The following is a 27,421-nucleotide window of genomic DNA, read 5'->3' as shown; positions in this document are numbered from 1 at the left end:
CAATTCTTGTGACTTCAAAGTATCTACCAACTGACATTATTCTGTCAACAAATTCGGCCTGCTGCCCAGATCCAGTTCTCCACCACTGGGTTATATAATCTCTCCTCCCCCTGTCTCCTGAGTACTAGTGATCAGGATTTACCCCAGGGATGGAGAAGAGAAAAACAGACATAAAGGCAATGGTATTTAGAAAGGGAAGGGTTGAAATGGTAGACTTGATTCCTAATAAGCAGAGATAGACCATAGCAAAGCAAATAGCTAGAGGTCATCACTGGCCAGACTGGCAGTAAAATAGGGAATTTAAAGTAGCCATTTCATTGAGTTTTCAGTTGGATCTTCTTAATCTTGAAGGGAAAAAAACCTTAATAGGGAAAACATAAAAGATACTGTACTCACAACGTTAAGATGCCCCATAAAAAGTGAGCACAGTGTTAGTATCTAGGATGCCAGCCATAGACATAGCCAGGAAAACAATAGAAATACTTAAAACTAAGTGACCAGCCATGTCAATTCTGCCTCCCCCCTAACAAAAATCCTGGCAACGCCCATGATGCCAACAATGGCACTTTTTACATGCATCCAATGCTTTTTTTCTGGGGGGACGCAGGGGTACACATACCCCTAGACGTTTTGGGAATCTTTGTACTTTTGTCCATTTACTGTATTTCTTTCCCCCAGTTTGAACTATAAAATGGTGGTTTTCTTGAGTCAAAATGAGAGTACACGTAAAACATTTTTTTTTTAAAGAAAAAAAGCACCGCCTGCATCTCTATCACACTCCTTAGACCTTTCAGAGCCAGCTATTGGGATAACCCAAACACCAGATGAATCCCCCAGTCAGGTCACTAGATGTTAAGGGCTTCTGTTTAAGGAGATTGTGCTTTTTTTGTATCTTGACCGAATATCATCATTGTGGTTTGTTACTTTGTTTTCTTTTCCCCCTTGGTTATCTTTTCCTTCTTATATAAATAAATAGAACATCAGGCTCCAAAATATACCATTTACGGGCTGGAACCTGCAGAGTAACTGGAAAGCTACAGCTTGAGCCATTTCTCTGCGTCCCTTTCTAGGCTGAATCCTAACCCCTAGTAAAGGTAAAGGAAAAGGTACCCCTGATCATTAGGTCCAGTTGCAGACGACTCTGGGGTTGCGGACCTCATCTCACTTTATTGACCGAGGGAGCTGGCGTACAGCTTCCGGGTCATGTGACCAGCATGACTAAGCCGCTTCTGGCAAACCAGAGCAGCGCATGGAAACGCCGTTTACCTCCCCGCCTGAGCGGTACCTATTTATCTACTTGCACTTTGATGTGCTTTCAAACTGCTAGGTTGGCAGGAGCAGGGACTGAGCAACGGGAGCTCACCTGGTCGTGGGGATTTGAACTGCCGACCTTCTGATCAGCAAGCCCAAGAGGCTCAGTGGTTTAGATCACAGCGCCACCCGCGCCCCATAACCCTTAGTACTCTAACACAGAAGCCAGTCCCATTGCTCAAGGGGACTTACACCAAAGTGAGTACAGTATGTCTAGGATTACATAGCCCTGGTTCGAAGTACGAGACTCTCAATGCGTCTCGCCCGTATCAAACCCAGGCAGCTCGCTTTAGGGCCGCTGGAGGTCGCCCTCACAAAGAGACTCCTTTCCCCCCTCCCGTTCACGACACGCTCCTTCCATTTACGGCAAGGCTTGCCGACGTGCGTTGTGACGGCTGGCCGGCTTGCTGAGGGGAATGGGAGCTGTAGTCCCCAAGGCAAGGACTCGTTGCTAAGCAGCGGCTTGGCCGGCGACGCTTAGGAAGCGGCGCGGTTTCTGCAGGCGTCGCATACAGGTGACGTCCTTTGTAAAGCGCGGCCGGAGAGGCAAAGCGGCGCGCCCGGTTACGAGCGCGGGACGGGCCTCAGGAAGAGGAAAGGCCGCCGCTGCCATGAAAGAGACGCCGCTGTCCAACTGCGAGAAGCGGTTCCTGCTCCGGGCTATCGAGGAGCGGAAGGTGCGAGGTGGCGGGACGTGGATGCTCCTACGCAGGACTGCGCGTGTTTATGTGCCGGGACTCGCGAGGGAAAGCGCGCCGTGGGCGTGGATTCCTTCCCGCGCGGGTGGGAGAGGCGGTGCCCGGGAGCGTGTTGTTTAACAGGTGGGAGGGAGAAGATGTTACCAGTCGTCATTAACTCGAGTGGTGAAAGAACGACTCTTGACCTCTGGCAATGGATGAAGCTGTATTTTAAGCTGATTATTATTACAGTGGTGCCCCGCAAGACGAACGCCTCGCAAGACGGAAAACCCGCTAGACGAAAGGGTTTTCCGTTTTGGAGGCGCTTCGCAAGACGAATTTCCCTATGGGCTCGCTTCGCAAGACGACAGCCCATAGGGAAATCTCCGGGACAGTGGGGAAGCGCAGCTCGTCTTCCCCGCTGTCCTCGGACCTCCTCCGAAGGCTGGTGGCGGGGCGGGGACACCTCCTCCCGCCGCCGGGCTTCGGAAGGATGCCCCGATGCGGGCGGCGAGGCGGGAACGCCTCCCCCCGCTGCCCGGCATCGGAACGATGTCCCGAAGCCGAGCGGCGGGGCGGGAAAGTCTCCCCCCGCCGCCCGGCATCGGAACGATGTCCCAAAGCCGAGCGGCGGGGCGGGAACGCCTCCCCCCACCGCCCGGCTTCGGGGCGGGAAAGCCTCCCCCCGCCGCCCGGCGTCGGGGCGGGAAAGCCTCCCCCCGCCGCCCGGCTTCGGGGCGGGAAAGCCTCCCCCCGCCGCCTGGCATCGGAACGATGTCCCGAAGCCGGGCGGCGGGGCCGCGAAGCCTGGGTGCGCTGGCAACTCTCCGCAAGGAGCGCTCCCGCTGCTTGCGGAGAGGTCCGCGAAGCCTGTCCTGGACCTCTTCTGAAGGCAGGCGGGGGGCAAAAGTCTTTGTCCCCCCTGCTTGCCTTCCCAGGGGCTTTTAAATCGCCTGGACAGCGGAGAAGTCCTCCGCTGTCCCGGGCGATTTTAAAATGCCGCCCGCCAGAAGAGGTCGGGGGAAGGCGGTTTCCATAGGAACGCATTAATTGATTTTCAATGCATTCCTATGGAAAACCGTGCATCGCAAGACGAAAAACTCGCAAGACGAAGAGACTTGCGGAACGAATTAATTTCGTCTTGCGAGGCACCACTGTATTATTATTTTATTTATACCCCCTTCCAGTCTGGCTGGGATTCCCCAGCCATTCTGGGTGGCTTACAGCACATAAAAAATTGTAAAACGTTAGACATAAAAAAATTCCTAATGCAGGGTTGCCTTCAGATGCCTTCCAAAAGTCACATGGTTGTTTATCTCCTTGACATCTGAAGGGAGGGCGCCACTACCGAAAATACCCTCTGCCTGGTTCCCTGTAACCTGGCTTCTCGCAGTGAGGGAACCGCCAGAAGGCCCTCGGAGCTGGACCTCAGTGTCCAGGCTGAATGATGGGGTGGAAACACTCCTTCAGGTAAACTGGGCCAAGGCCGTTTAGGGCTTTAAAGGTCAGCACTAACACTTTGAATTGTGTTCGGAAACGCACTGGGAGCTGATGTAGGTCCTTCAGGACTAGTGTTATAGGGTCTCGGCAGTCACTCCCAGTCACCAGTCTGGCTGCCGCATTCTGGATTAGTTGAAGTTTCTGAGTCACCTTCAAAGGTAGGCCCACGTAGAGCGCATTGCAGTAGTCTAAGTGAGAGATAACCAGAGCAGTCCACGGGCAGGTAGGGTCTCAGCCTCCATACCTGGTGGAGCTGGTAGACAGCTGTCCTAGACACAGAATTGACCTGCACCTCCATTGACAGCTGTGAGTCCAAAATGACTCCCAGGCTGCACACCTGGCCCTTCAGGGGCACAGTTACTCCTTTCAGGACCAGGGAGCCCCCGCACACACCTGCTCACCCCTTTCCCCCCAAAACAGTGCTTCTGCTGAATTGTTTAAGTGTACATTACCTTGGGGTGTGGAGGACCAAAGGGCAGTTGTATAAATATTATTAATACTTCTTGAAACCTTGCCCGCCAAAAGGTGGCTACTCTAGTGTTAAGGACTGTTGAAATGTGTAAGGGAAATCTAAGCAGCATCCAGCAATTGTTGACCTTGTGCAACCACTTCTGTACTTCTGTGGCTTACCTTCCCAATCCCACACTTCACATCTGTAACACTGCTGTGCTCATCCTTTGTAGCGTCTGGATGGGCGACAGTGCTATGACTACAGAAACCTCCGCATTTCCTTTGGCACTGACTATGGCTGCTGTATTGTGGAGCTCGGGAAAACCAGGTATTTAAAAATAAGGAAACACAAATATCCAGGCATAACTGAACCACCTCACTGCCACCCTTTCTGTCATGGCAGTATGCTGTGTCACTTACTTGGGGACCTACATATTATAGCAGGCAGGAGAAAGTTGTGTATAAAAAAGCAGGAGAAAGCCAGGTGGGAGAATCCACAGCTACTCTATTTCTTCCTTCATCTGGAACTTTAGGTATAATGGGAAGGGCCATAGTTCAGTGGTAGAGCATCAGCTTTGTATGCTGAAGGTCCCAAGTTCAGTCTCCAGTATTTCTAGGTAGGACTGGGAAAGATGCTTGCCTGGAACTCTGGATAGCTGCTGCCACTCAGTGTAGAAAATATTGAGCTAGATGGACCAATGGTCTGACTCGGTGTAAGGCAGTTTGCTGTGTTCCCAGTGTCAATTTGTGGGTTACAAATTAGCAACACAATTGTCTCAAGGCTTGTAGTTACCGTATTTTTCGCCCCATAGGACGCACCAAGTTTTTTGGGGGGGAAATAAAGGGAAAAAAATTATTTCCCCCCAGGCGCTTGTGGGGCCAGCAGCGGGGAGAAGCGCTCTTCTCCCCGCCGCCCGCCTTCAGACCAGGTCCAGGGACAGTGGGAAGACGCGCTGCACCTCCCAGCTGTCCCCGGAGCTTGTGGGGCTGGCAGCGGGGAGAAGCGCTCTTCTCCCCGCCGTCCACCTGCAGACCAGATCCGGGGACAGCGGGAAGACGCGCTGCGCCTCCCCGCTGTCCCCGGAGCTTGCGGGGCTGGCGGCAGGGAGAAGCACGCGTCTCCCCGCCGTCAGCCTCTAAACCACATCGGGAGACAGCGGGATGGCGGCGTTCCGCCTCCCCGCTGTCCCCCGACCTTGTGGGGCTGGCGCTGCGGCTCTCCTGAAGCCTGGAGAGTGAGAGGGGTCGGTGCGCACCGACCCCTCTCGCTCTCTAGGCTTCAGCGAAAGCCTGCATTCGCCCCATAGGACGCACAAACATTTCCCCTTCATTTTTGGAGGGGAAAAAGTGCGTCCTATAGGGTGAAAAATACGGTAACTTATCCCAGGTAAATTTCACCTTAAGTCCAGAGACTGGAATTTTAGAATGATTCATTGTTTGCTTTCCTGTCACATGTCAATAATTAGTAAGGTGTTAATTTTTTTTCTTTCTAAAAGCTTGTCTTTTGGGGTGGCTTCTCTTTCTGCAGAGTTCTTGGGCAAGTGTCATGTGAACTTGTCGCCCCAAAGCCAAATCGTGCAACAGAGGGCATACTTTTCTTTAATCTTGAACTCTCTCCTATGGCATCACCTGCTTTTGAGCCTGGAAGGTATGTGAGTGTTCCCCCTGCTCCCTGTAATGTCAACAAGCAAAGATAATGCAAAAAATAAAATAAAAATACTGTTCCTGGCTTTGCATTTGTTAGGAGCTAATGTTTTGTGTCTTTGTTTTTGTTTTGTTTTTCATTCTAGACAATCTGAGCTGCTTATAAAACTAAACCGACTGTTAGAAAGATGTCTAAGGAACTCCAAGTGTATAGATACTGAATCTCTCTGTGTTGTTGCTGGTGAAAAGGTGTGTGACTACATGAATTCTGACACTTTAGTCAATTATTTTCCTTTTCTTTTTTGCATTATATTTTTTGGATTGTGAACCTGTGGACAGGGATTTTTGTTCTTTCTCTCTCTTGTTGCATGGTACCTAGTACCTATTAGGTACATGCGTGCGCGCGCACACACACACACACACACACATATATATATATATATATATGTCTTAATTGTTTGCCAGGAATGTCTTAATTTTTAGTAAATCAATGGTGGGCACTGAGTTAAATGAGACTTAAACCTACATAAGGTTGTAACTGCTGATTATTTCTAGAGTTAATGTATGGCATTTGGCAAAGGTATTTTAAATGTCTGCTGAACTGTAGAAGAGACCCCAGCATTTATCTGCTAAAGGTATTCAATAACAAAATATTTATTCTGTAAAAGTTTTTATATGCTATCCTATCATAAAATATAAGGGTGGCATAGAACATTATAAAAACTTTAAAGTTCATTAAAAGCATTGCTAAAAGTATTGCTGGAGAATAGTTAATACTGGTTTGCTATTAATATTGGTTTGCTCTCTTTCTCCTGCAGCAGCAATGGGGAACATGTGAACCTCCCATCATCCCTGACCCTTGGCCATGCTGGCAGAGTTTGATGGGAGTTGGAATCCAACAACATGTAGAGGGCCACAGGTTCCCGATGTCTGCTCTACAGTGACATACACTTATATTTTTAGATACTTTGCAGTGTGTGTGATCACTGATGAGAATGCCACATTCGGTATTCCTTCAGAGATCTTGCCTTCCCATGTTTTTAGTAGCCTCTTGGAAACCAGCAGAGCCTAGATGTGTGTCCTTATATTCACATGAGTTTTGATTCTTTATTCAAATATGTTTTCTCTAGTTTTTAATGAGATTTCTAAGGAGGCACAAGGCAAATGTATGAACAAAATATGACAGCAGGACCTTTAGGGTTGTATTTGCTGAACATTACAAAAACTGAGAAGCAAAATGAAATGCCTTGCTTGTTGTTTTTTAATTCTGAGGTCTGGCAAATTCGTGTGGACTTGCATTTGTTGAATCATAATGGAAACATTATTGATGCTGCAAGCATAGCAGCAATAGTGGCATTATGCCACTTCCGGAGGCCAGATGTGTCTGTGCAAGGAGAAGAAGTAACACTGGTAAGTTGCTTCAGTCTTGCATTCTTGACTTTCCCTTTAAGTAGAATCCTGATGGTCCATCAGTGTGAGTTACCTTTACAAAGCAAAGCAACATACTTGGGACTTCGTAAGCAAGAGGACATAGTACTCAAAATCAGTTAGCACAGATGAGTACAGCCTTGCACGGATAAGAACCTAAGAAACACCTTGTTCAGTCAGATCAGGGTCCAATGTTCTTTGCAATAATTCCTGCAGGCGCTAGGTGGTCTAACAATAATTGGTTTGTGGGCTGCTATCCCACTTATATATTGTCTGATTTTGGATTTGTGATAGCTGTATATTAAATATGAAGTTATACATAAAACATTGGGGAATAAGAGCAGGAACCATCTATTGATTTGCTTAGCAACGAAGAGTTGATCAGCTTCAGTTGAGACTCCTCTCTAAAGCAAGTGGGGAGCCATGTAAGCCACCCTAAGCTTTTTAGAGGATGGGCAAGATATTCAAATATAATAAAAATAGAAATCATTTAACTGTATACCTATAAAGCTATGTTCTTCTCAACTCTGAGGGCTGGAAATTTCTCTTCTTACAGTATTGAAAGCCGTGTAACCACTGAGTTTTATTCTGTAACTAGTCAGTAAGAATTCTCAGTTATGTATTTTTTGCTAAGTAAAGTATTCCTTTGTATTGGATTATTTAGTATACCCCCGAGGAGCGGGATCCTGTCCCTCTGAGTATCCACCACATGCCTATCTGTGTAAGCTTTGCTTTCTTCCAGCAAGGGTAAGTTAATCTTGTTCCATGAGCTGAAAGCAACTTGCCAGCATTTCTGGAATTCAGGCGCATAACACCAAAGAGGAACCATGGGGTGGGTTCTTGAAAGTGAGATAGTATGCCGTCTTAATCTGAGAAATCAGTTATTGCAGTGTAATATGACTGATTTTAACGAGTGTTTTATCAGCATAGGTTTTAATTCACAAACACATCTTAAACATATACCTAACATCTTGCACATTGTATTGTTTAAATTTTCATTGCTCTCTTTTGGGATTAAGCACTTACTGATAGTTTGTAAAATGATTGCAGGACCTACTTGTTAGTAGATCCCAGTGAACAGGAGGAACGTGTAATGGATGGTCTTCTTGTGATTGCTATGAATAAGCACCGTGAGATTTGTACAATTCAGTCCAGTGGTGGAATTATGCTGCTAAAAGATCAGGTAATATGGAAGTTTCTTAAGTTTGAGTATTAAGCTGTGGATCACACTTTCCTTTATTAAGATAATTAATGTTTCACCATTGAGTAATCCATCTTCACATATGGTCTCGATTGCATTTTGAACTGGATAGGTACTTTCAATATTCTGCAGAGCATGTTTGGGACAGAGTGAGAAGGAAGAGCTTGCACAATTAGGTGCCTACATGGAGACAGAAAGTTTTAAGAAGCTGGGCTTGTTAATAGTTGATTGATTGTTTGAATGTAGAGACACTTCCCTGCACTGCAAATATTAGAAAGTATACAAATGAGACATTTGAACCAGGCTTGCAAAGCTTTTGCATAAAAAAGAAACACTTTTAACCTAAGAATGGCTTGACATCTTCAAGGACAAATAATTGCTTAGACCTAAACTTGCAATTCTAACAAAGTATCACCTAATTTGAATATTGCTAAACTCATACTTTTGCTAAAGTTTAATGGAAACTATCCCATGATGCAGTCTTACAATATTTATTTGCTACATGACTTTGTACAGTACTATTAGCTCAAAATACTGGTTGTTTCTGCTGCCCTTTTTTCTTCTTACTTGAAATAGAAGAGAGAAATCTGTAACTTCATAGAGTGAATGCTGCTGTTTATTCTTAGACAGTATGTAAACAGACAGCCTTTTAAATGCTTTAATTAAGCTTCATTTAATCCATTTTAAAGGCTTGGTATTACTCAAAAGCCCAGTAATTCCCAGAAGTCTTGGCAGGGGGATAGATATCTCTGAACCATGGTTTAAGGGCATTCTATCCTCAGTCTGCTCCCTTGCTATGAATTGACTATCCAGTGTCTGGCTTTTGAAGCATAGTCATTATTGCATCTTTCCTTGCCCCGGATCTAAGAACTTGACCATACCTCATATGGAGTGAACACATGCTGTGACAAAACCTTTTAGCTTATATTTGCTTATGTCATGATATTGATCTATTTACCACAGGTTCTGAGATGCAGCAAAATAACTGGTGTTAAGGTAGCAGAAATTACAGAACTAATTCAAAAAGCCTTGGAGAATGATCAAAAAGTTAGGTTAGTATGTCACAGGTACTCACTTGCATCACCAATTTGTTCCATTTTAAAATTAATCTACAAATTTTCTCAATCAGACTTTGTATAAAATCTGCCTGATAGGTTTCCTGTATCAGAATAGTTGAATTGGACCATTCGTATTTACTCAGGCCATTAGAAATAGGGAAGAAATATATTAGGGCTGTCAAGGATATTTCATTTGGCCACCAGAATAAGGGTAGGAGCCAGATGATAAGCATATATTACACCACTTATACATCAGTTACCCTGGCTACCAATTTGTTTCTGAACTCAACTTAAAATGTTATTGATCCCAAAGGTTAGGCCACATAGGAACCTGCCTGAACCCTGAGATTGTCAATGCTGTCCCAGCTGTCTGACCAATTCAGCCTTTTCTGCCATAGTACTGCCAAGCCCCTCCTCTTCCAGTCTATAAATAAGCTCTGAAAACATTTTATTCAGAGAAGTCATATTATTCCCTCCCCACCCTACTACTCTTCTTGTGTTGATGTACTTTTGTTTTCTTGTTTGGCTGTTTTAATTGTTCTGTAACTTTGTGAGTCACTTTGATGGGAAATTTTTTTGAAAGCAGGATATAAATTGAAACAGAAGCTATATTGCTGATTTATATTTGTTTTGTAGAACATTTCAACATTATGAATGTTCATGTCAATTTGGATGTCTAAAGGAACTTTTTTGTTTGTTTTAACAGGAAAGAAGGAGGGAAATTTGGATTTGCAGAATCTATTCCCAGCCAGAAAATAACAGCTTTTAAGATAGATCAAGCCCCAATTGATACTAATGATGTACAAGAGCAAGCTGAAGAAATAATCTCAAATGCATTTCCACCTTCTGAAGTGTATCCTTTTTCTTTTTATTGCCTCACATCAGTGTGTTAGAACAAAACAAATTCCTTCCAGTAGCACCTTAAAGACCAACTAAGTCAGTTCTTGGTATGAGCTTTCGTGTGCATGCACACTTCTTCAGATACACTGAAACAGAAGTTTCCAGACCCTTCTATATAGTGAGAAGGTGGGGAGGGGTATTACTCAGAAGGGTGGTGGGAATGGGTGATTGGCAGATAGCTGTGATGAGCCTGTTGACGACTCTTAACGACTGCAATAGGTCTTACAGGAAAAAGCAAGGGGTGAAAAGGTGAAAAATGGCTTTGTCATGTATAATGAGATAAGAATCCAAGGTCTTTGTTCAGACCAGGTTTCTCCATGGTTTTGAGTTTGGTGATAAGTTGTAATTCAGCAGCTTCTCTTTCCAGTCTATTTCTGAAATTCCTTTGTAGTAAAACAGCTACTTTGAGATCTTGTATAGAATGTCCTGGGAGATTGAAATGTTCTCCTACTGGTTTCTCTGTCTTGTGATTCCTGATGTCCGATTTATGTCCGTTTATTCTTTGGCGTAAGGTCTGGCCTGTTTGTCCAATATAGAGAGGCTCATCACAGCTATCTGCCAGTCACCCATTCCCACCACCCTTCTGAGTAATACCCCTCCCCACCTTCTCACTATATAGAAGGGTCTGGAAACTTCTGTTTCAGTGTATCTGAAGAAGTGTGCATGCACACGAAAGCTCATACCAAGAACTGACTTAGTTGGTCTTTAAGGTGCTACTGGAAGGAATTTGTTTTGTTTTGACTATGGCAGACCAACACGGCTACCTATCTGTAATCAGTGTGTTAGGTAATTGATGTTAAGTGCTAGGATCTCATGCCTTAGAGCTATTCTTTTACAATTGAATACATTTTCACAATTCTAGTTTCAATGGCAAATTTTTATTAAAAATTTACACAATTTTTTATAAAAGAGTGTCCAAGAACCGCATGAAGATTCACCACAGCAGGAAAGAGCATATAGCAATCAGGGTTGTGGTTATCCCACCAGGGGGAAAGTTAACTAGATGTTGAAAAAATTCACAAATGTCCTAAGAAGGAAGTCTGTTGCTCATCTCTGCTGACTGATGGTGTTCATAATGATCACAATTGCTTATGGTACCCAAAATAGCAAAAGTGCTGATTAAACATTCTGTGACTAAGCAACCACAGCAAAATGTTGAGGAAAGAATGTATCTGAAGCTCATGCATCATATTGATAAAAAACACACTGTGCTAAAGGCTATTGTGCAGGAAGGTATCAGAGTAGGTATCGCTTTGTTGTGATCCCTTTTTTTAACAAAAAATTTATTAGTTTTCCACATTTTTAGACAAACAAACACAAATCATAACTGAACTTGATCCAGTATTAATATCATAGTTAAATGACTTCCTCAAATTCCCTTGACTGAATTTCATTATGTATCATTGTAACGGTTTTCCAAAATAATATCTCATAAAATTTACTTAATCCTCTTAACATCTTTATCTCTTTTCGCTGTGCTGTGATCCTAAGTAGCACTTTTTAGGGAAGTTTTTAATGTTTAATGCTGTATTGTGTTTTTAATATTAGGTTGGGAGCCACCCAGAGTGGCTGGGGAAACCCAGCCAGATGGGCGGGGTATAAATAATACATTATTATTATTATTATTATTATTATTATTATTATTATTATTATTTTATTAATTATTAACTATACATTTTTGTAAAATAATTAGAGAATTTATACCATTGCTGCATTGCATGCAAGTGTTCAGGACAGACTGAAGCTTGTCTGCATTTTGCTTAATGAACGTAGCTTGGCCAAGCCCATTTTATGGGCTTCTGGCACAGCCCAGATTGGAGAAGGACAAGAGAGTTCTTGGGGAGATTTTGAGGAATCTGAGAAGGAAGAGGAGGAAGATGAAGATGAAGTCACCCCAGATGAACCAATAACTGTAGAAGACCAGAGTATGGAAACAGGAGACACTGGTGTTCGAACAAGAAATCAGAAAGGTTGGTACCTTTAGCAGCAGTGCTTCACGAAAGATCGTGGGTAATATCAAATGGGAAAACACAGCTTAGAAGTTGTAAATTACCGTATTTTTCGTCCTATAGGGCGCACCAGCCCATAGGACGCACCTCATTTGGGGGGGGGGGAATGAATAAAAAAAAAATATTCCCCCCCCCCTCCAGCCGTGGCTGCTGCCCCAAGCCTTGCGCACACCTGCCCGAAGCACGGGGAGCCCTCCGGGCGCGAAAGGCTTGCAGACACTCGCCGGGGCTGCAGGCTGCTGCCCGCAAGCCTTGTGAGCCCGCGGGAACTCCTGCCAGGCTTGCAAGGCTTGCGGATAGCTTCTTGAAGCCTGGAGAGCGAGAGGGGTTGATGCGCGAAAGCCTGCACTCGCCCCATAGGATGCACACACATTTCCCCTTCATTTTTGGAGTGGAAAAAGTGCGTCCTATGGGGCGAAAAATACGGTAGTGTCTGTAGATGTTTCTGCTTTAGTGCCTGCTAATTATAGGTAAGCAAGAATTCTTGGCCACAAAAATACAGTTGAATATGCAGAGGGGACAGTTTGAATATTGTCTTGAATAAAGTCTGTTTATTGCCAACTAGGCTGGGCCAGATCCTGAGCTCATTGCCCAATGTGGGCCAGTTTCACAGCACCTGTCAGTCACATGATGTCACTGTGATATCTGATGACCCAGCTTCAAAATTGCACTCACAGTATTGCAGATGGGCTGCAAAAGGAAGATCCTTGCCAAAAGCACGGTTTGCAGCAGTGCTTGCAAACCAGGATTAATTTGGGAGCTCAGGAGTCAAACTAATCTCAGCAGAGTTTGCATTTGGTCCCAGATTTAAAAGGTCCTGCATATAAGCCCTGCTTTCCAAATAATTAATGGGAGAACACTTTGAGGCTCATGATGGTTCCTTTGCAGCTGTGTCTTTACCCATCCATCTAGTGTCACACCCATTACTTGGCCTGTGGGCCAAAGATTTTGTCTGTTTTCTGCACTGTTTCTGTTAAATCAGAAGAGTTAACGTTTTAGCAAACTGATATTTTCCAATTAGTGGGACGGGCCCTTCCCTCAACTCACAATCAGTTAGAAACATAAAAGTCTTTGAAGTGGAGTAGTTTTAGAATTGGAAGAGCAGTTGTTTTTAGGATTGTAGTTAGGGATGATGTGGGCCAGAGGAAAAATAGTTGCAAGCTGTAAGCATCGGCAAGCTGAAGAGAAAAGTGGCAGGCTGTTAAATGCAGCAAGCTATGCAGAGGGCCATGACTGACTTCTGCTGGCATCCAAGGCTGTGGCCATGGGAGAGGCAATAACCTTTTGGAGTGTTAATGCTTTGAACCCCTCTATCGTATGCTCAGGTTGTATATATGTGTTAATAAGCCATATATCCTAAAGATGCCAAAGGAAACAGACCCTGAGTGTCTGGAACCCCTGGAATCTCATGCCACTCAGAAATTGGTGTGGCGTGTAACACAATTCAGGATTAACCGTGGTGCCAACACACACATTACAGTTGCCATCAGCCTGAAATGGCACGCCCTTTCTGCACTTCTGCTACAGCATATCGTTTATCATGTTATTCCAGATGAAACCCATGTACCAATGAATAATTTTCTTACATTTTTAAGATGAGACAATCGTGTTGTCTGACAGTGAAGAAGAAGATGTTGTTATCCTGGAGCCAGAAATTGCACTCAGCAGGTAATCACAAGGACATTTTCTGTTTCTGTAGCTGGCTGTGTTTGACTGAGACTTACTGCTAGTATGGAAAGGGATTCAGATCAGCTTGGCTGCTTTGAACCACATGGAGCAGTCAGGAATCCACACATTGCTTGTGAGCAAGGCACCTAGCACTGCTCCTCACCCTGGCGGTCTTACTTCCACTAGTTTTATTGAACAGCAGAGAAATTGGAGTCACTTCTGAGCAGTGTTCAAATTGCAGGACTAAATGCCCACCCTAGTCCATAGCATATCTGTAACTCAGGTGGGATATAAAATAGGGGTCAGTGAGGCATAAAAAAAACTAATGGATTAAAAAAACCAAATAGCTCTATATTCAGAGATGTCCTTTAAGATGAACATGAAGAAAGGTAAGAGGAAATGTAAGAGTTTGAGGCTGCAGTACCCCAAATATACTGTATGTTGATGGAGTGGAAGCTTGCATGTACAACAGTAAATAGTTATGGGCAGGATTGCTGCAGACCTCCTAAGTTGCTCAGATTGTTACTAAACTGCTTCTAAGTTGTGCCTTTGGAGGAAAGAGGCCCAAAATCCACAGAATGAATAAAGGAGTTCTGTATTTAGGCCACATGATCTAAACAAAATAAGCTCATTTTAACTGAAAGTTAGCTATGGATTCGAAGAGAAGTTTTTGTATGACTCAGGAAAAGATATTGGTATTTCTACCTTGTGAAATGTTTACTTAAAATTTTATGCTAAGGGGGAAGAAAAGGGTATATGTCTATATTTTTATGTGCTTAGCTGGAACTTGAAATAAAAGAAATCTAAATATTATATTTATATTATAATTATTACCATTTTTTACCCTTTTAATGCAAGTTAAAGGTGAATTCTGAACCCAGGAAACAAGTTCCTACATCTCTTCCAGTTCTAGACCCATACTCTTCCACTACAAAAATGTATTAGTGATAGCCCAAGTCCCATAGTCATTGAATTGTCTATTGTGTATCAGCAGGTTTAAAACCTTAAGGCTGGGTAGTGCCTAATAGCAGTTTCCGAAACTGGGGGTGGTGAAGAGAGCATGCACATAAGGGATCAGTACTGTGCAATTCTAAATATGTTAAGTGATGAGTGCAGCTTATTCCCATATACTGTAAGCATGCCTGTGGTAAGGAGTACAGCCTTCATAGCTGTTTTCAGATACAATACTAATCTTTTAGAGACCTGGGCCCATCCACAATTCCGTTTGCCCCATTGCTTCCCCTCAGGAAAACCCACAGTTCACACTGAATTGGAACAATGGCAGTTGGATTTTTCGTGGATTGCTGTTTGTTCCATCTGAGGACCAGAGTGTGGTTTTTCCAAGGGAAGGGCAAAACCACTCTGTGGAAGTGCAAATGAGCGCAATTTTGTATAATTGAAAATTATGAACAAATGGACAGACTACTGGATTTTGCTGTGACTTCACTGCTTTTCTTCCCTACAGAACTGAGTCTTCCCCAAAGCAGGACATCAATAAAAAAACAGCTGGCAAAAAGAAGAAAAAAGCTGTTTGAATTTTCATTGTTTATATTAAACTTGCTTGCTCTGTATTCTGTAACTTAGTGTATGTGCACATGCAAGGAATTGTCATGGTGTGTTCACTTGCCTAAGTGCAGTATCTTTTTCAAATAAAGTTTAGGCAGAACTGGACTAGGGCTCTTTTCTATGTAGCTCTTTGCTAAAGGAAAGGTTGTGAGGATCTGACCGGTTACTTGATTTCTGCTTTCTGTTCACAGGGTAATGACAAAAGATCATCTTTCCTCCTCTTTGACATCCAAACCTCTATGTCAGTTTTAAAAGTGACATTTTTAGAAATAGCCCTATAAAATGGTATTGAGAAGGTCCTATGGAGCACTTATATTGAAAATAGGTGAAGTTAACATAAAGGCAGACAAGTCCTCTTTCAGGATTTTATTGACCAGCTTCAAGATGGTTTACACGTAGGTCTTTACATGCAATTGGTTTGCTGTGAGCACATGTGAAGCAGTATTCTATCTTACAGAAAATCCTACTTAAATATGAATATAAAAGTTAGCCACCCTTACAAATATAGAAAACCTTTCAAACCAGGGCCTTAGTTTGTACAGCAGACCCACTACTTCCACCCTGTATCAATACGTATCACATTTGAACAGCTACCCAAGCCTAGGACCTTTGCTAGCTGCAGTTGGGTTGCAGAGCAGTATGCATGAGTTGAGATCACTGTTCAGCTCTGTGCTACCTCTAGCACCAAATCCATGGCCTTTACGTCTAGGTTATAGTTTGGCATGCTCAAATAGGCAACACATTAAGTAGTTTCAATTTGTGAGCTCAGAGTACAAGCCAAGACAGTTTTCAGACAGCAATAGCTGTCTATGTAGCCTTCCTGGGACAAGAATGCTATTTCTTGCCCTTGTTTTCAGGACTCCGTTTCTAGGGGTTAGAGTGAAAATCATTAATGCAGCGTTTCATAAGCTACTGTAGCAGCATGAACTTAAGTGGCACTACTGCCACCAGCAGGCACAAACATCTAATAACCAGTCAACATTCTTAATGGCTACTCAGAACTGTCAAAAGTAGCATCACTCTTAAATTATATTAAGCATTAGTTGACTTTCCCAAATATGCTGTTGCAACTTAATTGTATATATAGGAGTCTGAATAGACTGAACCTTCCTTCGTATTAGTATTTCAAGTATGCAGACAGACTCTATTGAATTTTCTTGATTTGACATCTAGAGTCAGAATCCCTACTTACATGCTCTTATTTTTTAAAAAAGGGTCAGCAGTACTTAAGTGGTTGACCTGCATGGTTTAAGTCTGTTTCAACAGAACTTTTAAAGGCGCATCACCTAAGTATTTAGAACAAGATTGCTTGTACAAAAGTTTACATTAAAACATTATAAAAGTAGAAAACTTCACAATTTTCTATGGTAATATACCAGAGTGATTGAAGTCTAAATAAAAGTTTAAAACTGTACAGTTGCCATTACAGGTAATATACACCTTTGAGATGTCAAGTTTGATTGTTATGATAAGATTAGTGTCTCTGGTGGGTCAATGAGTGATACTGCATGGTACCTGAAAAAGATAAGTTAGACAAACACTTAACTTCTGCTCTCCAGCACAGTATTTATATTCCATCAACTGTCTTCTTGTAGAAAATGACAATATATTCTAATGCAGCAGCAGTCAACATGGTGCCTTCCCTGCCGATATTAAACTACAGCTTCTATAGTCCCCGACCATTGTCTGTGCTAGGTGGGGCTGTTCTGTGCTTAAGTGAACAAGATCCAAGGGCATCATGTTTGCCACCCCTGTTCTAGTGTACCCCCAACTGTTTAGACAAAAAGCATAGGAAAGAGTCTTACTTTACAGCCTTGTATTTCTCCCGTATAGACTGTTGCGTATGCTGTGCCGCTGTCTGGTAGGTCTTGTGGAGGTCCATTATACAAGGCTTAAGATTTTCAATTGTGTATCCCGTAACTTCAGCAAGAGAGTCAGTCTGCCAAGGAAATTGTCAGATGGTTATTCAACTCTGCCTTTCAGCATTATTGCTGGAGCACTGCTCCTATTTTCTTAGGCTTTGTCCTGAATCTGAAATTTTGCATTATCAAAGGAAGAGTTGGGGTTGACATGGGATGAACTGCAGGGAAAGATTTTTTTAAAGCATAGTAGGGAACACAGTTCTTTCTCTACTTTTTTAGATTTATCTCCATGGCACTTACCAGCCCCGGGGTGCCTATATGGTTGTAGACGGTGGAACGTCATTTAAATTTAATGATGAAGGAATAGCATCAATGCTAATCATGTGTCAAATACTTGAGAGTTTGGGAGGAGGAATTTAAAAAATGGGGGCAAGGGACACAGAGGTAGGTTGTAAAGAAAGTGTCATACCTAGAAGTACGGAGCAGTTAGTTATTATGGCCTATGAATCTTTGTGTGCACATTTTGCAGCCTTTCATTGGAACCTCCCAAGTAACAACTGTAGAATTGGATCATTGAAAGTGCCCAGCAATCATTACAGGCCACCAAGCAACATACTAAATAACACTGATACTGTGCTCCTGTGTGCCTCAAGGTGAAACACCTACTCATCTTCTCCAATAATGTCAACTGAATGTCACACACTGCCCCATAACAGTTAACTTTCAAGGCAGTTTGAAAGAGATAATACATCATAGCAAAAATAGAAACAAAGCCTCTAAAGTTGCAAGGTACAAGGCTGTGAAAAATAAAGGTTTTTGCCTGGTGCTGGGAAAGAATGTAGGTAACCAGGCAAGTCTTCACAGGGTGAGTTTTCCAGGCAGGGCCCCATAACCATGGTGGCCGCCTTGCTACTTGCCTGACCTGACGGCCAGAGGATACAGAAGAGGCATCTGATCTCAGTGTACAGGCAAGCTGAGGTGCAGGTTAGACCCTTTGATGCTCCAATATGTGTATTAAGGCAAGTATTATACATACCCAAGTTTTTCCAGAAATAGTATAGTTTGCTGTATGAAATGCTGCGGCAGCAATTACTGATGGCAAATATTTCAGGTATGTCTCAGCATCAATTAAACTCAGTTCTCCCAAGTACTGTAGAGAGAGAAAACATGCTTAAACCTGGCCCGCTGCATTTTTGTCGTACAGAAGCTGCACTTTCAAAACAGGCAAACAAACTGTCTCTGTACATTAACAGACTAACAAGCTGTGAGTGGCATTGGCTAAACCAAGCCAGCCCCTTCCTGTCCTACACCACACAAGTACATGGAAATTGTACCCTTCAGGTAGCACAGACGCTTCTAATAAGCTCCTGGAAAATATGCCATTCAGTTGGACTCATGCTATGCCCTCCTCTAGCCACATTAGCTGGAGAAAGTTTTACCCCCCCCCCCGCCCCCGCCAATGATAGTTAAGAGTTGGGATGGTTCAATTAGTACAGCATAAGACTCTTAATCGCCTGCCTTGTAGGGGGTTAGACTAGATGACCCTCGTGGTCCCATCTATGGTTCTAACACATGCTTCAAACAAAGCTCTTCCTTAAAAGAAAGCATCTGGTTCCCTCAGGAACTGAAGGAACAAACAAAACCTTATGTGCAGAACCAACACTTACTGTTGCCAGGTTTTCCACTTGGGAGCTAGCTGGCTGATGCAAAAAGTATTGAGAAAGGAACTGATTTATAGTAGGCGCTGCCAGATCAAATGAAAGGACTTTCAGAACTAAGTGCTCCATCCTGAGGACTTGTTTCTTTGTGTAAGTGTCATCTGTGATATATACAAATTCTGCTACTTCAGGAGGGTAGATTTCTTCAAACTTTCTAGGGTAGAAAGGAAAGCATTGCTGTAAGCATCAAGCTGCATTTGTCTTCATCCCTTGTACCATTTCATCCCAAAGTATGCATTAGGATAAGCTAAGTATCCAGTAAAGATGCTGTTTGTTTTTATCCTACTTTGTATACTCTATCTGCCTCCAAGCACTTTGCTGCAACCAGCTTGGGAAATCTCAGAAGTAGAGAAGGTCCCTGGCATATTCTAGGTACCCTGGTTTATATGCTGTATGCATCAGGCAATGGTGTAAAACACCAACAAATTGCAATAGCATCTTTAAAAGATTTGTAGACCCGAATGTTTATAGCTCAAGATTTATATTCAAAGAGCAATGCACTGGATTCATGTTTTTAAGCACAGGCTGCACTCCCTCTGAAAGAGTAGGCATGCAGTTTGGAGTGCTCATTGACCAGACTTTGTCACTCAACGCTCAGGTGGCCTCAGTGGCTAGGAGCGCCTTTTACCAGCTTCAGTTGGTAACACAGCAATGGCCATTCCCAGACTCAGACAGCTTGGCATGGTAACCTCAGGTCTGAAATACTGCAATTGACTATGTCGGGTTTCCCTTGGGCTTAACTCAGAAGCAGCAACTGGTACAGAATGCAGCAGCTAGGTTGTTGACTGAGGTACAATAAGCCCAGAACTTACCAGGGTGTTGCGTTCTGGGGAATACACCTAAAGCCAAAATTGTGGATAGTAAGAACCCATTGGGTTCAATGGCAGGTGAGATTGGCAAAGTCATTTTTATCAGAACCCCCTCCCTTTTATTTGCCATGCATGTAAAGACGAATGCACAGAAGTTTAATATATGTATGTTGCAGGCTTACTGTATTCCACCAACACCATATAACACCTCTCCTAAGCGAGCTGCACAGGCTGCCAATATTCTACCAAAAATATTGGTTCAAGGTATTGCTTTTAGCGTTTAAAGTCCAAAGCAACTTGAGAACAGGTAACCGAAGGGAACAACCCTCCCCATAAACCCATGCCTGGCAACTGTACCACTCAGATGGGTAGGAAGAATACTGTGCCACTCCAGCTGAAACTAGATAGACATCCAGAATCATGTTTAGATGCCTACAGAAGACATTTAGGACAACTTTCCCCGAGGTGTGACCAAATGATTTATGGAACAGTAATTGTAGGAATAGCTTTTACAATTTGTATTTTATTCTTTTCTTGTACACTGCTTTAATGGCCTCAGGCTGTGAAAGAATTTACACATTTGTAAAGCAATAATCACATTTCAGCAGTACTTTGCCCAGATACATATTTCTGATATGGGTGTCAGTACTGTACTTGGGAGTTGTTGAACGATTTTACCTGTCTCTGGATTCTCAGAATTGGGAAATATTGGTTTTTATGAGACAAAACATAATATTCCAAAGTAAAACAAATATAAAATACAATGGCTATTAAGTTTACTTACGATGCCAACAGCATGGCAGCAGTTCCCAGAAGTTGAAGTTTCCCTCTTAGCACTGACATTGAAGACAGAAACCTGTCAATGTAGTTTACCGCCAAGTGCAAAGTTTCATTTTGGAGCTTGTACTCTTCGCCAACCTCCACTAGCCAGTCCACAAGAATAGCCCGCATATTGTTTGTGATGTCCGGCTGCTTCTTCATGTAACCTGCTTTGGGCTTGCATTTCACCTATAAAGAGGTCGTTGTTAATTACTTCCTGCCACTTTTTGATGGGCTTTGGGCTACTATGCAATTTGATTTTCTGCTGGGAGACTGCAGGCACACTTTACAACTCTGGGTTGGGGGAGTCATCAGGTCACCACTGTTTTGCCCCGGTTTAAGATTTTGAAAAAACAGGGAACCTATATTTTAAAGTCACTTGCTCACATTTGATGGGGAGCCATCTGTGTGAGCAGATAACAAATTGAAAAAGGAGAGTTATCCTGTTTGGATACATTGGTTCAGAGTTCCTTTTGATATTAAAAAAGTGGTCAGACCTATTTGCTATTAGATGCAAGTTTCCAAGAAATATGCTACCCAAGTAGCCTGGAGAGTCAACACATTGTGTTGTAAATCAAACTGAAACAAATATGCCTCATATCTGAATTAGCACTTCTACTTGTGCTCACAACTGATCTAGTTCCTTGCCAAGTTCATGCCAGCATGGTTTTATGACTGCAAGCCTCAATGTTTCCTTTCTACAATCAAGAGAGCTAACCCAAAGAGATAAATGTTAACACTCATAATAGTAGCTATCACTTCTCCACTTAACTGACCCCACCACCCACCAGCTTTTAATAAAGCATCTAAGTCAATTGTCTGCAATTGCTATCACACCAGACAAGTGGCAAATTGCGAAGATACCTGCATATTCACTTAGAATAGATTAAAGGAGTGGTGACAGGGCATACAAGCCAGAATTGTATTACATAGGGGGACTTGACATTCTTTGACCTACCGTAGTATGTTTTTGTATGCATTTTACAAGGGAACCCAGCAGAAAAGCGACTGCCAAACCCTTCATATGAACATCCCAAAATAATCATGTCTGTGCAGTTAGAAGGGACCCAAACTCAATTTGGTAGAATTCCTTCCTCCAAAAATAAAATGTCTAAGCTGTATTCTCACCTCCATTTCCCTAAGATACTTATAGATATCTTCAATGTAGTCTGGTACATGGTTAACATTAATTCTCTGTTCCGTTTCTTGGACTATTGACATATCCATAACACTTGGAGATCCTAAAATGCAAAATATAGGGCAATTTAAAACAATTTCCATTCTTATGAAGCAACATCTTAAGGTCAACAGTGAATGTTATAAAGCAGGAATGTCCAACTCCCAAGAGATTGCGATCTACTCCCACCATAAAAAACTAGCAGTGATCTACCCATTGGATTGATCCTTTTGGATTGGATTGATCAGTTGTTGAGCTTCTCGTTTTGGGGGGGTTGGGGCGATCAATCAGGATCACGCAATTGACCAGGGACACCCTGTGATCGACCAGTAGATCGTGATCAGCCAGTTGGACATGCCTGCTATAAAGCAACTGAAGGTTTAGTTCTTTCAAGTCCAGAGTAGTCCTTGCTTGTGTACCGTAGTTTCATGCTCTAAAAAATTAACCTGCCAACAGTTCAGAATAACCATTTCCTTTAAAAAAAAACCAGCGGGGATAGCTGGGTCAGCAAGGCATGAGACTTTTCATCTCAGGGTTGTGTTTGAGCCCCACATTAGGCAAAAAGATTCCTGAATTGTAGGGGGTTGGACTAGATGACCCTCGTGGCCCCTTCTATTGATTCTATGCCCTTAGTAGCAAATATAACCATGTCCACTGCTCCTTTACTCCAGAAGACTAATCTGTGTTGGGACACCTGGAGTGCACCCCCATATGACTAAAAGCCAGTATTTCTTTAAACTTTGAGCTGGGACCCTGAAGTATGCAAACCTATTCTTACCCTCACCGAAGCTCAGATCCATTGGGTTATCTATAGGTGTCAGAGGTTTCCTGATGCCCATCGAAGCGACTGCAGCCTTCAAGCCTAGGGCCTCTTCACTTGAAGACATCCTTTTTGACATCATACGTTTTTTCTGCCTGGTGACATCAGGCTCATCCATATGGATGGTAAAAGCGGGCTGCTTATTCCCCATTTTGCCCAGGGGAACATCGAGGCAGTTTTCATCATTGGTACTCCATGGAATTTGGCTGAGGGAAGCCTGTAACACAAAGTTCACTGTTAGCAATCATGCACCCAATACCTGACAATGGCCTTTGAAAACTTTTCCACTGGCCATGTTTCTTTTTTATATATAAAAGCCTGGGCAGTGCAGCAGTTCAAGTATGAGAGACTGAGCTCCCCAGGTTCAACAGGAAGGCAGGAAACAGTGCAGTCACTATTTCCCAACCTCGCAGGAGAGAAGCGAAGGCTGATTACCCTGACCTCCCTGGGGAAACGTGGGATATACCTGTAGCGTGAACCAAGATGCCCTGCGGGTGTGTCCCCATGATGAGAGGCCACGCTGCGGCTGCATGTCCGGCCGCCTCGGAACGAAGCAGGAGGCGATGCTCGCATACATCGTGCACCGAAACCAGCGGCGAGGGCAGGGCGGCCAGAGGCACGCCGCCCAAGTTGGCGCCCTCCCTCCGGGCGCCCTTTCTGGGACCCGCCCGCGGGGAGCGCCCCCTGCAGCCTCGAGGGCCGGCCGGCCGGCCTCCCTCCTCTCCCGCCACTGAGCCCCGAAAGCTCTGGCTTGCAAGAGCAGCAGCAGCAGCAAGGTGGGCGCCCGGAGCTTGGGGTGGGAGACATCCCGCCCCTCTCTTCCCCCACCCCCAATGCAAGGAGCCTCTCCGCCGCCTCCTTCTCTTTTCTGCCCCGAGCTCTAAGATGGCGGATGCGGGGTCTGGGGCAGCTCCGACCGGCCCAGGGGCGCGGGAAACGGCTCCCCTTCCCCTCCGGCCCTTTACCTGCGACGGCTGGGCGAGGGGCTCCCGGTTGGGCCGCAGCAGCCCCAGAGCGACCCGCGTCCCCAGCGCAGCGCCCGCCAGCCGAGGGTCGCCCTTCGCTCCCGGAGGCACGTTCTCCTGGTTCTCCCGAGCCAAGGAGGCGGCGGCGGCGGCGGCGGCGGCTCCCGTCAGCATGGCGATAAGCGCGGCGGCGACTGCAGAACCGGGGAGCCTCGAGCCGAGCTGCTCTGAACGGACGCTCGCTCGGCGGCTTCGCTCTCGTTCTCTTTCGGGCCCGCTCCGCTTTCGCCGTTCAAGTAGCCCGCGACGATTGAATCCGCCAATGGGGAAGCGGCTGCCCTCGACGTCACGCCGCGGCACGGAAGCTGGAAAGGGTCAAACAGCCGCAAGTCGCGAGCGGAGGCGGGGCTTGGAAGCTCCGCCCGCGGAGATGCTGCTGCTGCTGCTGCTGCTGCTGCTCGGCGAGACGGGCGCTCAGGGGGCGAATAAGGACACCTTCGAGCTTTAGGTTTAATTCGTACGCAGAGGATTCTTCGAAGGGTCACGTTTTTCTCTACGCCCCTGATTTTAAATGTCCTCGCGTAAGATCCCTGCCTGGAAACCTGGGAGGGCGGGAACAGCACGAAACGCCTCGGTACAAGACACACAGCCATATTTCTTTATTCTCTATTTATTCATGCTTAATTAAGAACTTGTGATTGAGATCGCTTTTCCGCATTCGCCATACCTTTAGACTGAGAGCACAGACCGTCTCTGGACAGGAAGCCTGCAGCTTACGCGGAGTTAAGTTCCACCGGTCGCAGCTAAAACCAAAATCGCGCAAAATAAAATCCCATTAGGTTCAATGTAACTTTTTTTGGCCACGCACAAATTTCATGTGCGTAAATTGTGGGCTTACTGTACTGATTTATGTCAGTCACTTAGAGGCTTGCCAGCTAAATGCTGGGGTATAAATGTGACTAAATAAAAGTAAGTATATTGAGTTCAGAAGGATTTAATCCACAGGTTAAACCACAGAGCCTAGGGCTTGCCGATCAGAAGGTCCTGCGGTTTGAATCCCCGCAACGGGGTGAGCGCCCGTTACTTGGTCCCTGCTCCATCCAACCTAGCAATTCGGGTTTTTGTGTGTTTTTTGCAATAAAGTATGTCTTTATTGTTTTAAAATAGATACATTTGTGCCAGGAAAGCAAACCAACCAACCAACATACAATCAAATAAACAAGCTATAAATTGACAGACAATAGCAATATATGAAACAACACAATTCTTATAACTAACATCATTTGTACTCCCAATGATGTGAATGATTGTAAAACTTGTAAAACAAGAAATTAAAAATGACTTCCAATTATTCTTGCTGTACTTTATCTGTTGATTATCTTATACTGCACAGTTACATCCAACCTAGCAGTTCAAAGCACATCAAAGTGCAAGTAGATAAATAGGTACTGCTCCAGCGGGAAGGTAAACGGCATTTCCATGCACTTCTCTGCTTTGCCAGAAGCGGCTTAGTTATGCTGGCCACATGACCCAGAAGCTGTACGCCGGCTCCCTCCGCCAATAAAGCAAGATGAGCGCCACAACCCCAGAGTCAGTCATGACTGGACCTAACGGTCAGGAGTCCCTTTACCGTTACCTCTAGGGTGCACAGAAACAAGCTTTCGCACCACCTTTCCTTAAGACCAGGCATCCCCAACCTTCAGCCCTCCAGATGTTTTACTGGTCCTGTTAGCTAGGGATCATGGGAGTTGTAGGCCAAAACATCTGGAGGGCCACAGCTTGGGGATGCCTGCTTTAGATCCTTAGATGCAGCACCATTTCCTGCAATTTAGCTTGTGTGTGAGCTAACACTAGAAAAAGTGTTTGGGGGTGGGCATTATTGGGTGGTTGTTTTTATTTGATTTTATATATATATATATATATATATATATATATATATATATATATATAGTGGTTTTTATGTTGATCATTACTGTGAACCGCCCTGAGACCTTCAGGTATAGGGTGGTATATAAATAATAATAATAATAATAATAATAATAATAATAATAATAATAATAATAATAAAGAGAATGTTCTGCTGTTAACTGCAGCAGGAGCCCTTTCCCCGTTATTAAGATTAGGAGAGGGTAGCCTAGACTAAAAAACTGCTGTGACACATGGTATATGCAGGGAACTACTGGGATTCCAGCCATTTTATGTTGTATACAAGGAAGGGGATCAGGAATCAGAGGCTGTGCTTGCAGCAGGTTTGGCCCCTAGTTCCCTATGCCAAAAATAGATGCTGGTTTTGGATCAGTGAAACCATCTGGGGAAGCTATGAAAATTACTGGGTGGACTCAGATAAGTCAATCTTATTACCAGACTGGTAAAAGATAATAAAATATATTATCCTTGTATATATGTCCTTAAGTGCCTTGGAATAAAAGTGTTAACGGAGGAATCCGAGGGCTCCCTTGGGCAAAAGAACAAAGACACCAACCAGGACAATTTGGAGCAAAACAGCAGCCTGTAGGCTTGGCCTTTATTGGAAACTGTCATGACAGGACTCCCACCAAGATGAAGCAAAATGAAAGCCCCGAACAAAAGAAGACCCCAACTTTTATTAGTTACTAATCCCCCAAACTACACCCCTAAGACTACATCACAACTACATCACAAAAAGGAGGGGTTGAGGGAGGAGTTGTGGCGGTAACCTGAGTATCTTGTCACCTGGCTGGTTCCTCCTTTCCCCCCTCCCCATGAGTACTTTCCAGGTGACAAAGGGGAGTTTGCAGTTTCCTGCCCCCAGAGGGAAGAGCTGATCATTGTCCTTTGTTCCAGTCTGTGCTGAATCCACTTCTATATGCAAGTTCTTTGTGACCTTGATGGTCTTCTGTCTGGGGCCATCAGGGTTGGCATAGCAACTGGGCAGGGCTCCTGTGTATGTGCTGGTATGCTCAAGGGATTATGACTGCCCTGTATCAAACCTTCCCCGTTTTGTAGTCCTTCCTTCATGGAGTAAAATAAAAGTGGAACGGTGCAGATCCAATGTGTGTTTGATTTTCTATGAATTTATAACAGAAGCTTAGTGTATGTAGTGTGTGTGTGTGTGTGTGTGTGTGTGTGTGTCAAGTTTGTACAAACTGAATGATTGGGGGGGGGGTTCCTGCGACAGTTCCCCCCTTCGGAGATAAGATTGCAAAGGTGGCTACTGTGCAATCCTTTTCTCCGCACAATTTAAAGTGCTAAATATTAACCTGCTATCCACCCTCCCAGATGTGTGGGTCCATGTGAACCTGAAAGGGACTTGCATGTCACGCCTCTTAAGGATATTTGCAAGTGTAGCAGTGCACATAGCTAGTCATAGGATATCACGTAAAAATAACACGTTGCATTTTGTTACTCAATTACTTGTGGCATTCTAGCACCTTGAGAGAAACATTTTCTCAATAGTGGTCTATGCTTTTCACTTAGCAGGAAAGTCCAATATCGATTGAAAATGTAGTTTGATTTGTCCTCCACCTTTTCTTGTCCTCCCTGGTGAATCCCCGAAGGGCTTTCTTATCGACCATGTCGGCTGGCACTCACCATAGCTGGCACAGGTTTGGACATGTCATGAGAGAGATGTCTTTGCCTTGGCCTTTCTATGGGGTTTTATTATTATAGGCTCTGGTTTGCACTCATGGGAAGTTGGTCACTTAAAGGACCAAAAAGAGGGGGAAGGGAATCAAATTGGCTCCAAGCCAAAGGCCAGGCGGAACAGTCCGTGCTGAATCCACTTCTAATCCACTTCAATGTATGCTTGATTTTCTATGAATTTATAACAGAAGCGTAGCGTAAGTAGTGTGTGAGTGTGT

The 27,421-nt window shown here is 44.2% G+C and overlaps 2 protein-coding genes across 2 annotated transcripts; one reads left to right on the top strand and one right to left on the bottom strand.

Annotated features, from left to right (window-relative positions):
• Window positions 1-1,732: 1,732 nt before the first annotated feature.
• Window positions 1,733-15,517, top strand: EXOSC9 (exosome component 9). The gene is made up of 12 exons (XM_081877040.1): window positions 1,733-1,988; window positions 4,172-4,266; window positions 5,467-5,586; window positions 5,729-5,831; window positions 6,855-6,992; window positions 7,675-7,757; window positions 8,061-8,193; window positions 9,175-9,263; window positions 9,976-10,122; window positions 11,943-12,139; window positions 13,774-13,846; window positions 15,312-15,517. The coding sequence occupies exons 1-12, from the start codon at window positions 1,923-1,925 to the stop codon at window positions 15,379-15,381; spliced, it is 1,314 nt and encodes a 437-aa protein (XP_081733166.1). The 5' UTR covers window positions 1,733-1,922; the 3' UTR covers window positions 15,382-15,517.
• A 246-nt stretch (window positions 15,518-15,763) lies between these two features.
• On the bottom strand, window positions 15,764-23,905 carry CCNA2 (cyclin A2). Its single transcript, XM_081877046.1, has 8 exons — window positions 23,589-23,905; window positions 22,576-22,837; window positions 21,749-21,861; window positions 20,586-20,809; window positions 18,942-19,146; window positions 18,311-18,424; window positions 17,218-17,351; window positions 15,764-16,927 (listed from the first exon to the last, which is right to left on the bottom strand). The coding sequence occupies exons 1-8, from the start codon at window positions 23,754-23,756 to the stop codon at window positions 16,876-16,878; spliced, it is 1,272 nt and encodes a 423-aa protein (XP_081733172.1). The 5' UTR covers window positions 23,757-23,905; the 3' UTR covers window positions 15,764-16,875.
• Between the last annotated feature and the right edge of the window lie 3,516 nt (window positions 23,906-27,421).

Source organism: Podarcis erhardii (assembly GCF_964252035.2).
Source record: "Podarcis erhardii genome assembly, chromosome: 9".
NCBI classification, from domain to species: Eukaryota; Metazoa; Chordata; class Lepidosauria; order Squamata; family Lacertidae; genus Podarcis; species Podarcis erhardii.
Note: the sequence above shows the minus strand (reverse complement) of the source record. Positions and strands in the feature narration are given on the sequence as shown.

Coding starts and splice junctions, on each gene's coding strand:
- CCNA2 (XM_081877046.1), bottom strand. CDS start 23,756: ATGCTGACGGGAGCCGCCGCCGCCGCCGCCGCCGCCTCCTTGGCTCGG. Junction 21,862..22,575: donor GGATCTGAGCTTCGGTGAGG/GTAAGAATAGGT, acceptor TTTGCATTTTAG/GATCTCCAAGTGTTATGGAT. Junction 16,928..17,217: donor GAGAAATACAAGGCTGTAAA/GTAAGACTCTTT, acceptor TATCTTTTTCAG/GTACCATGCAGTATCACTCA.
- EXOSC9 (XM_081877040.1), top strand. CDS start 1,923: ATGAAAGAGACGCCGCTGTCCAACTGCGAGAAGCGGTTCCTGCTCCGG. Junction 5,832..6,854: donor GTGTTGTTGCTGGTGAAAAG/GTGTGTGACTAC, acceptor TTTAATTCTGAG/GTCTGGCAAATTCGTGTGGA. Junction 6,993..7,674: donor AAGGAGAAGAAGTAACACTG/GTAAGTTGCTTC, acceptor TGGATTATTTAG/TATACCCCCGAGGAGCGGGA.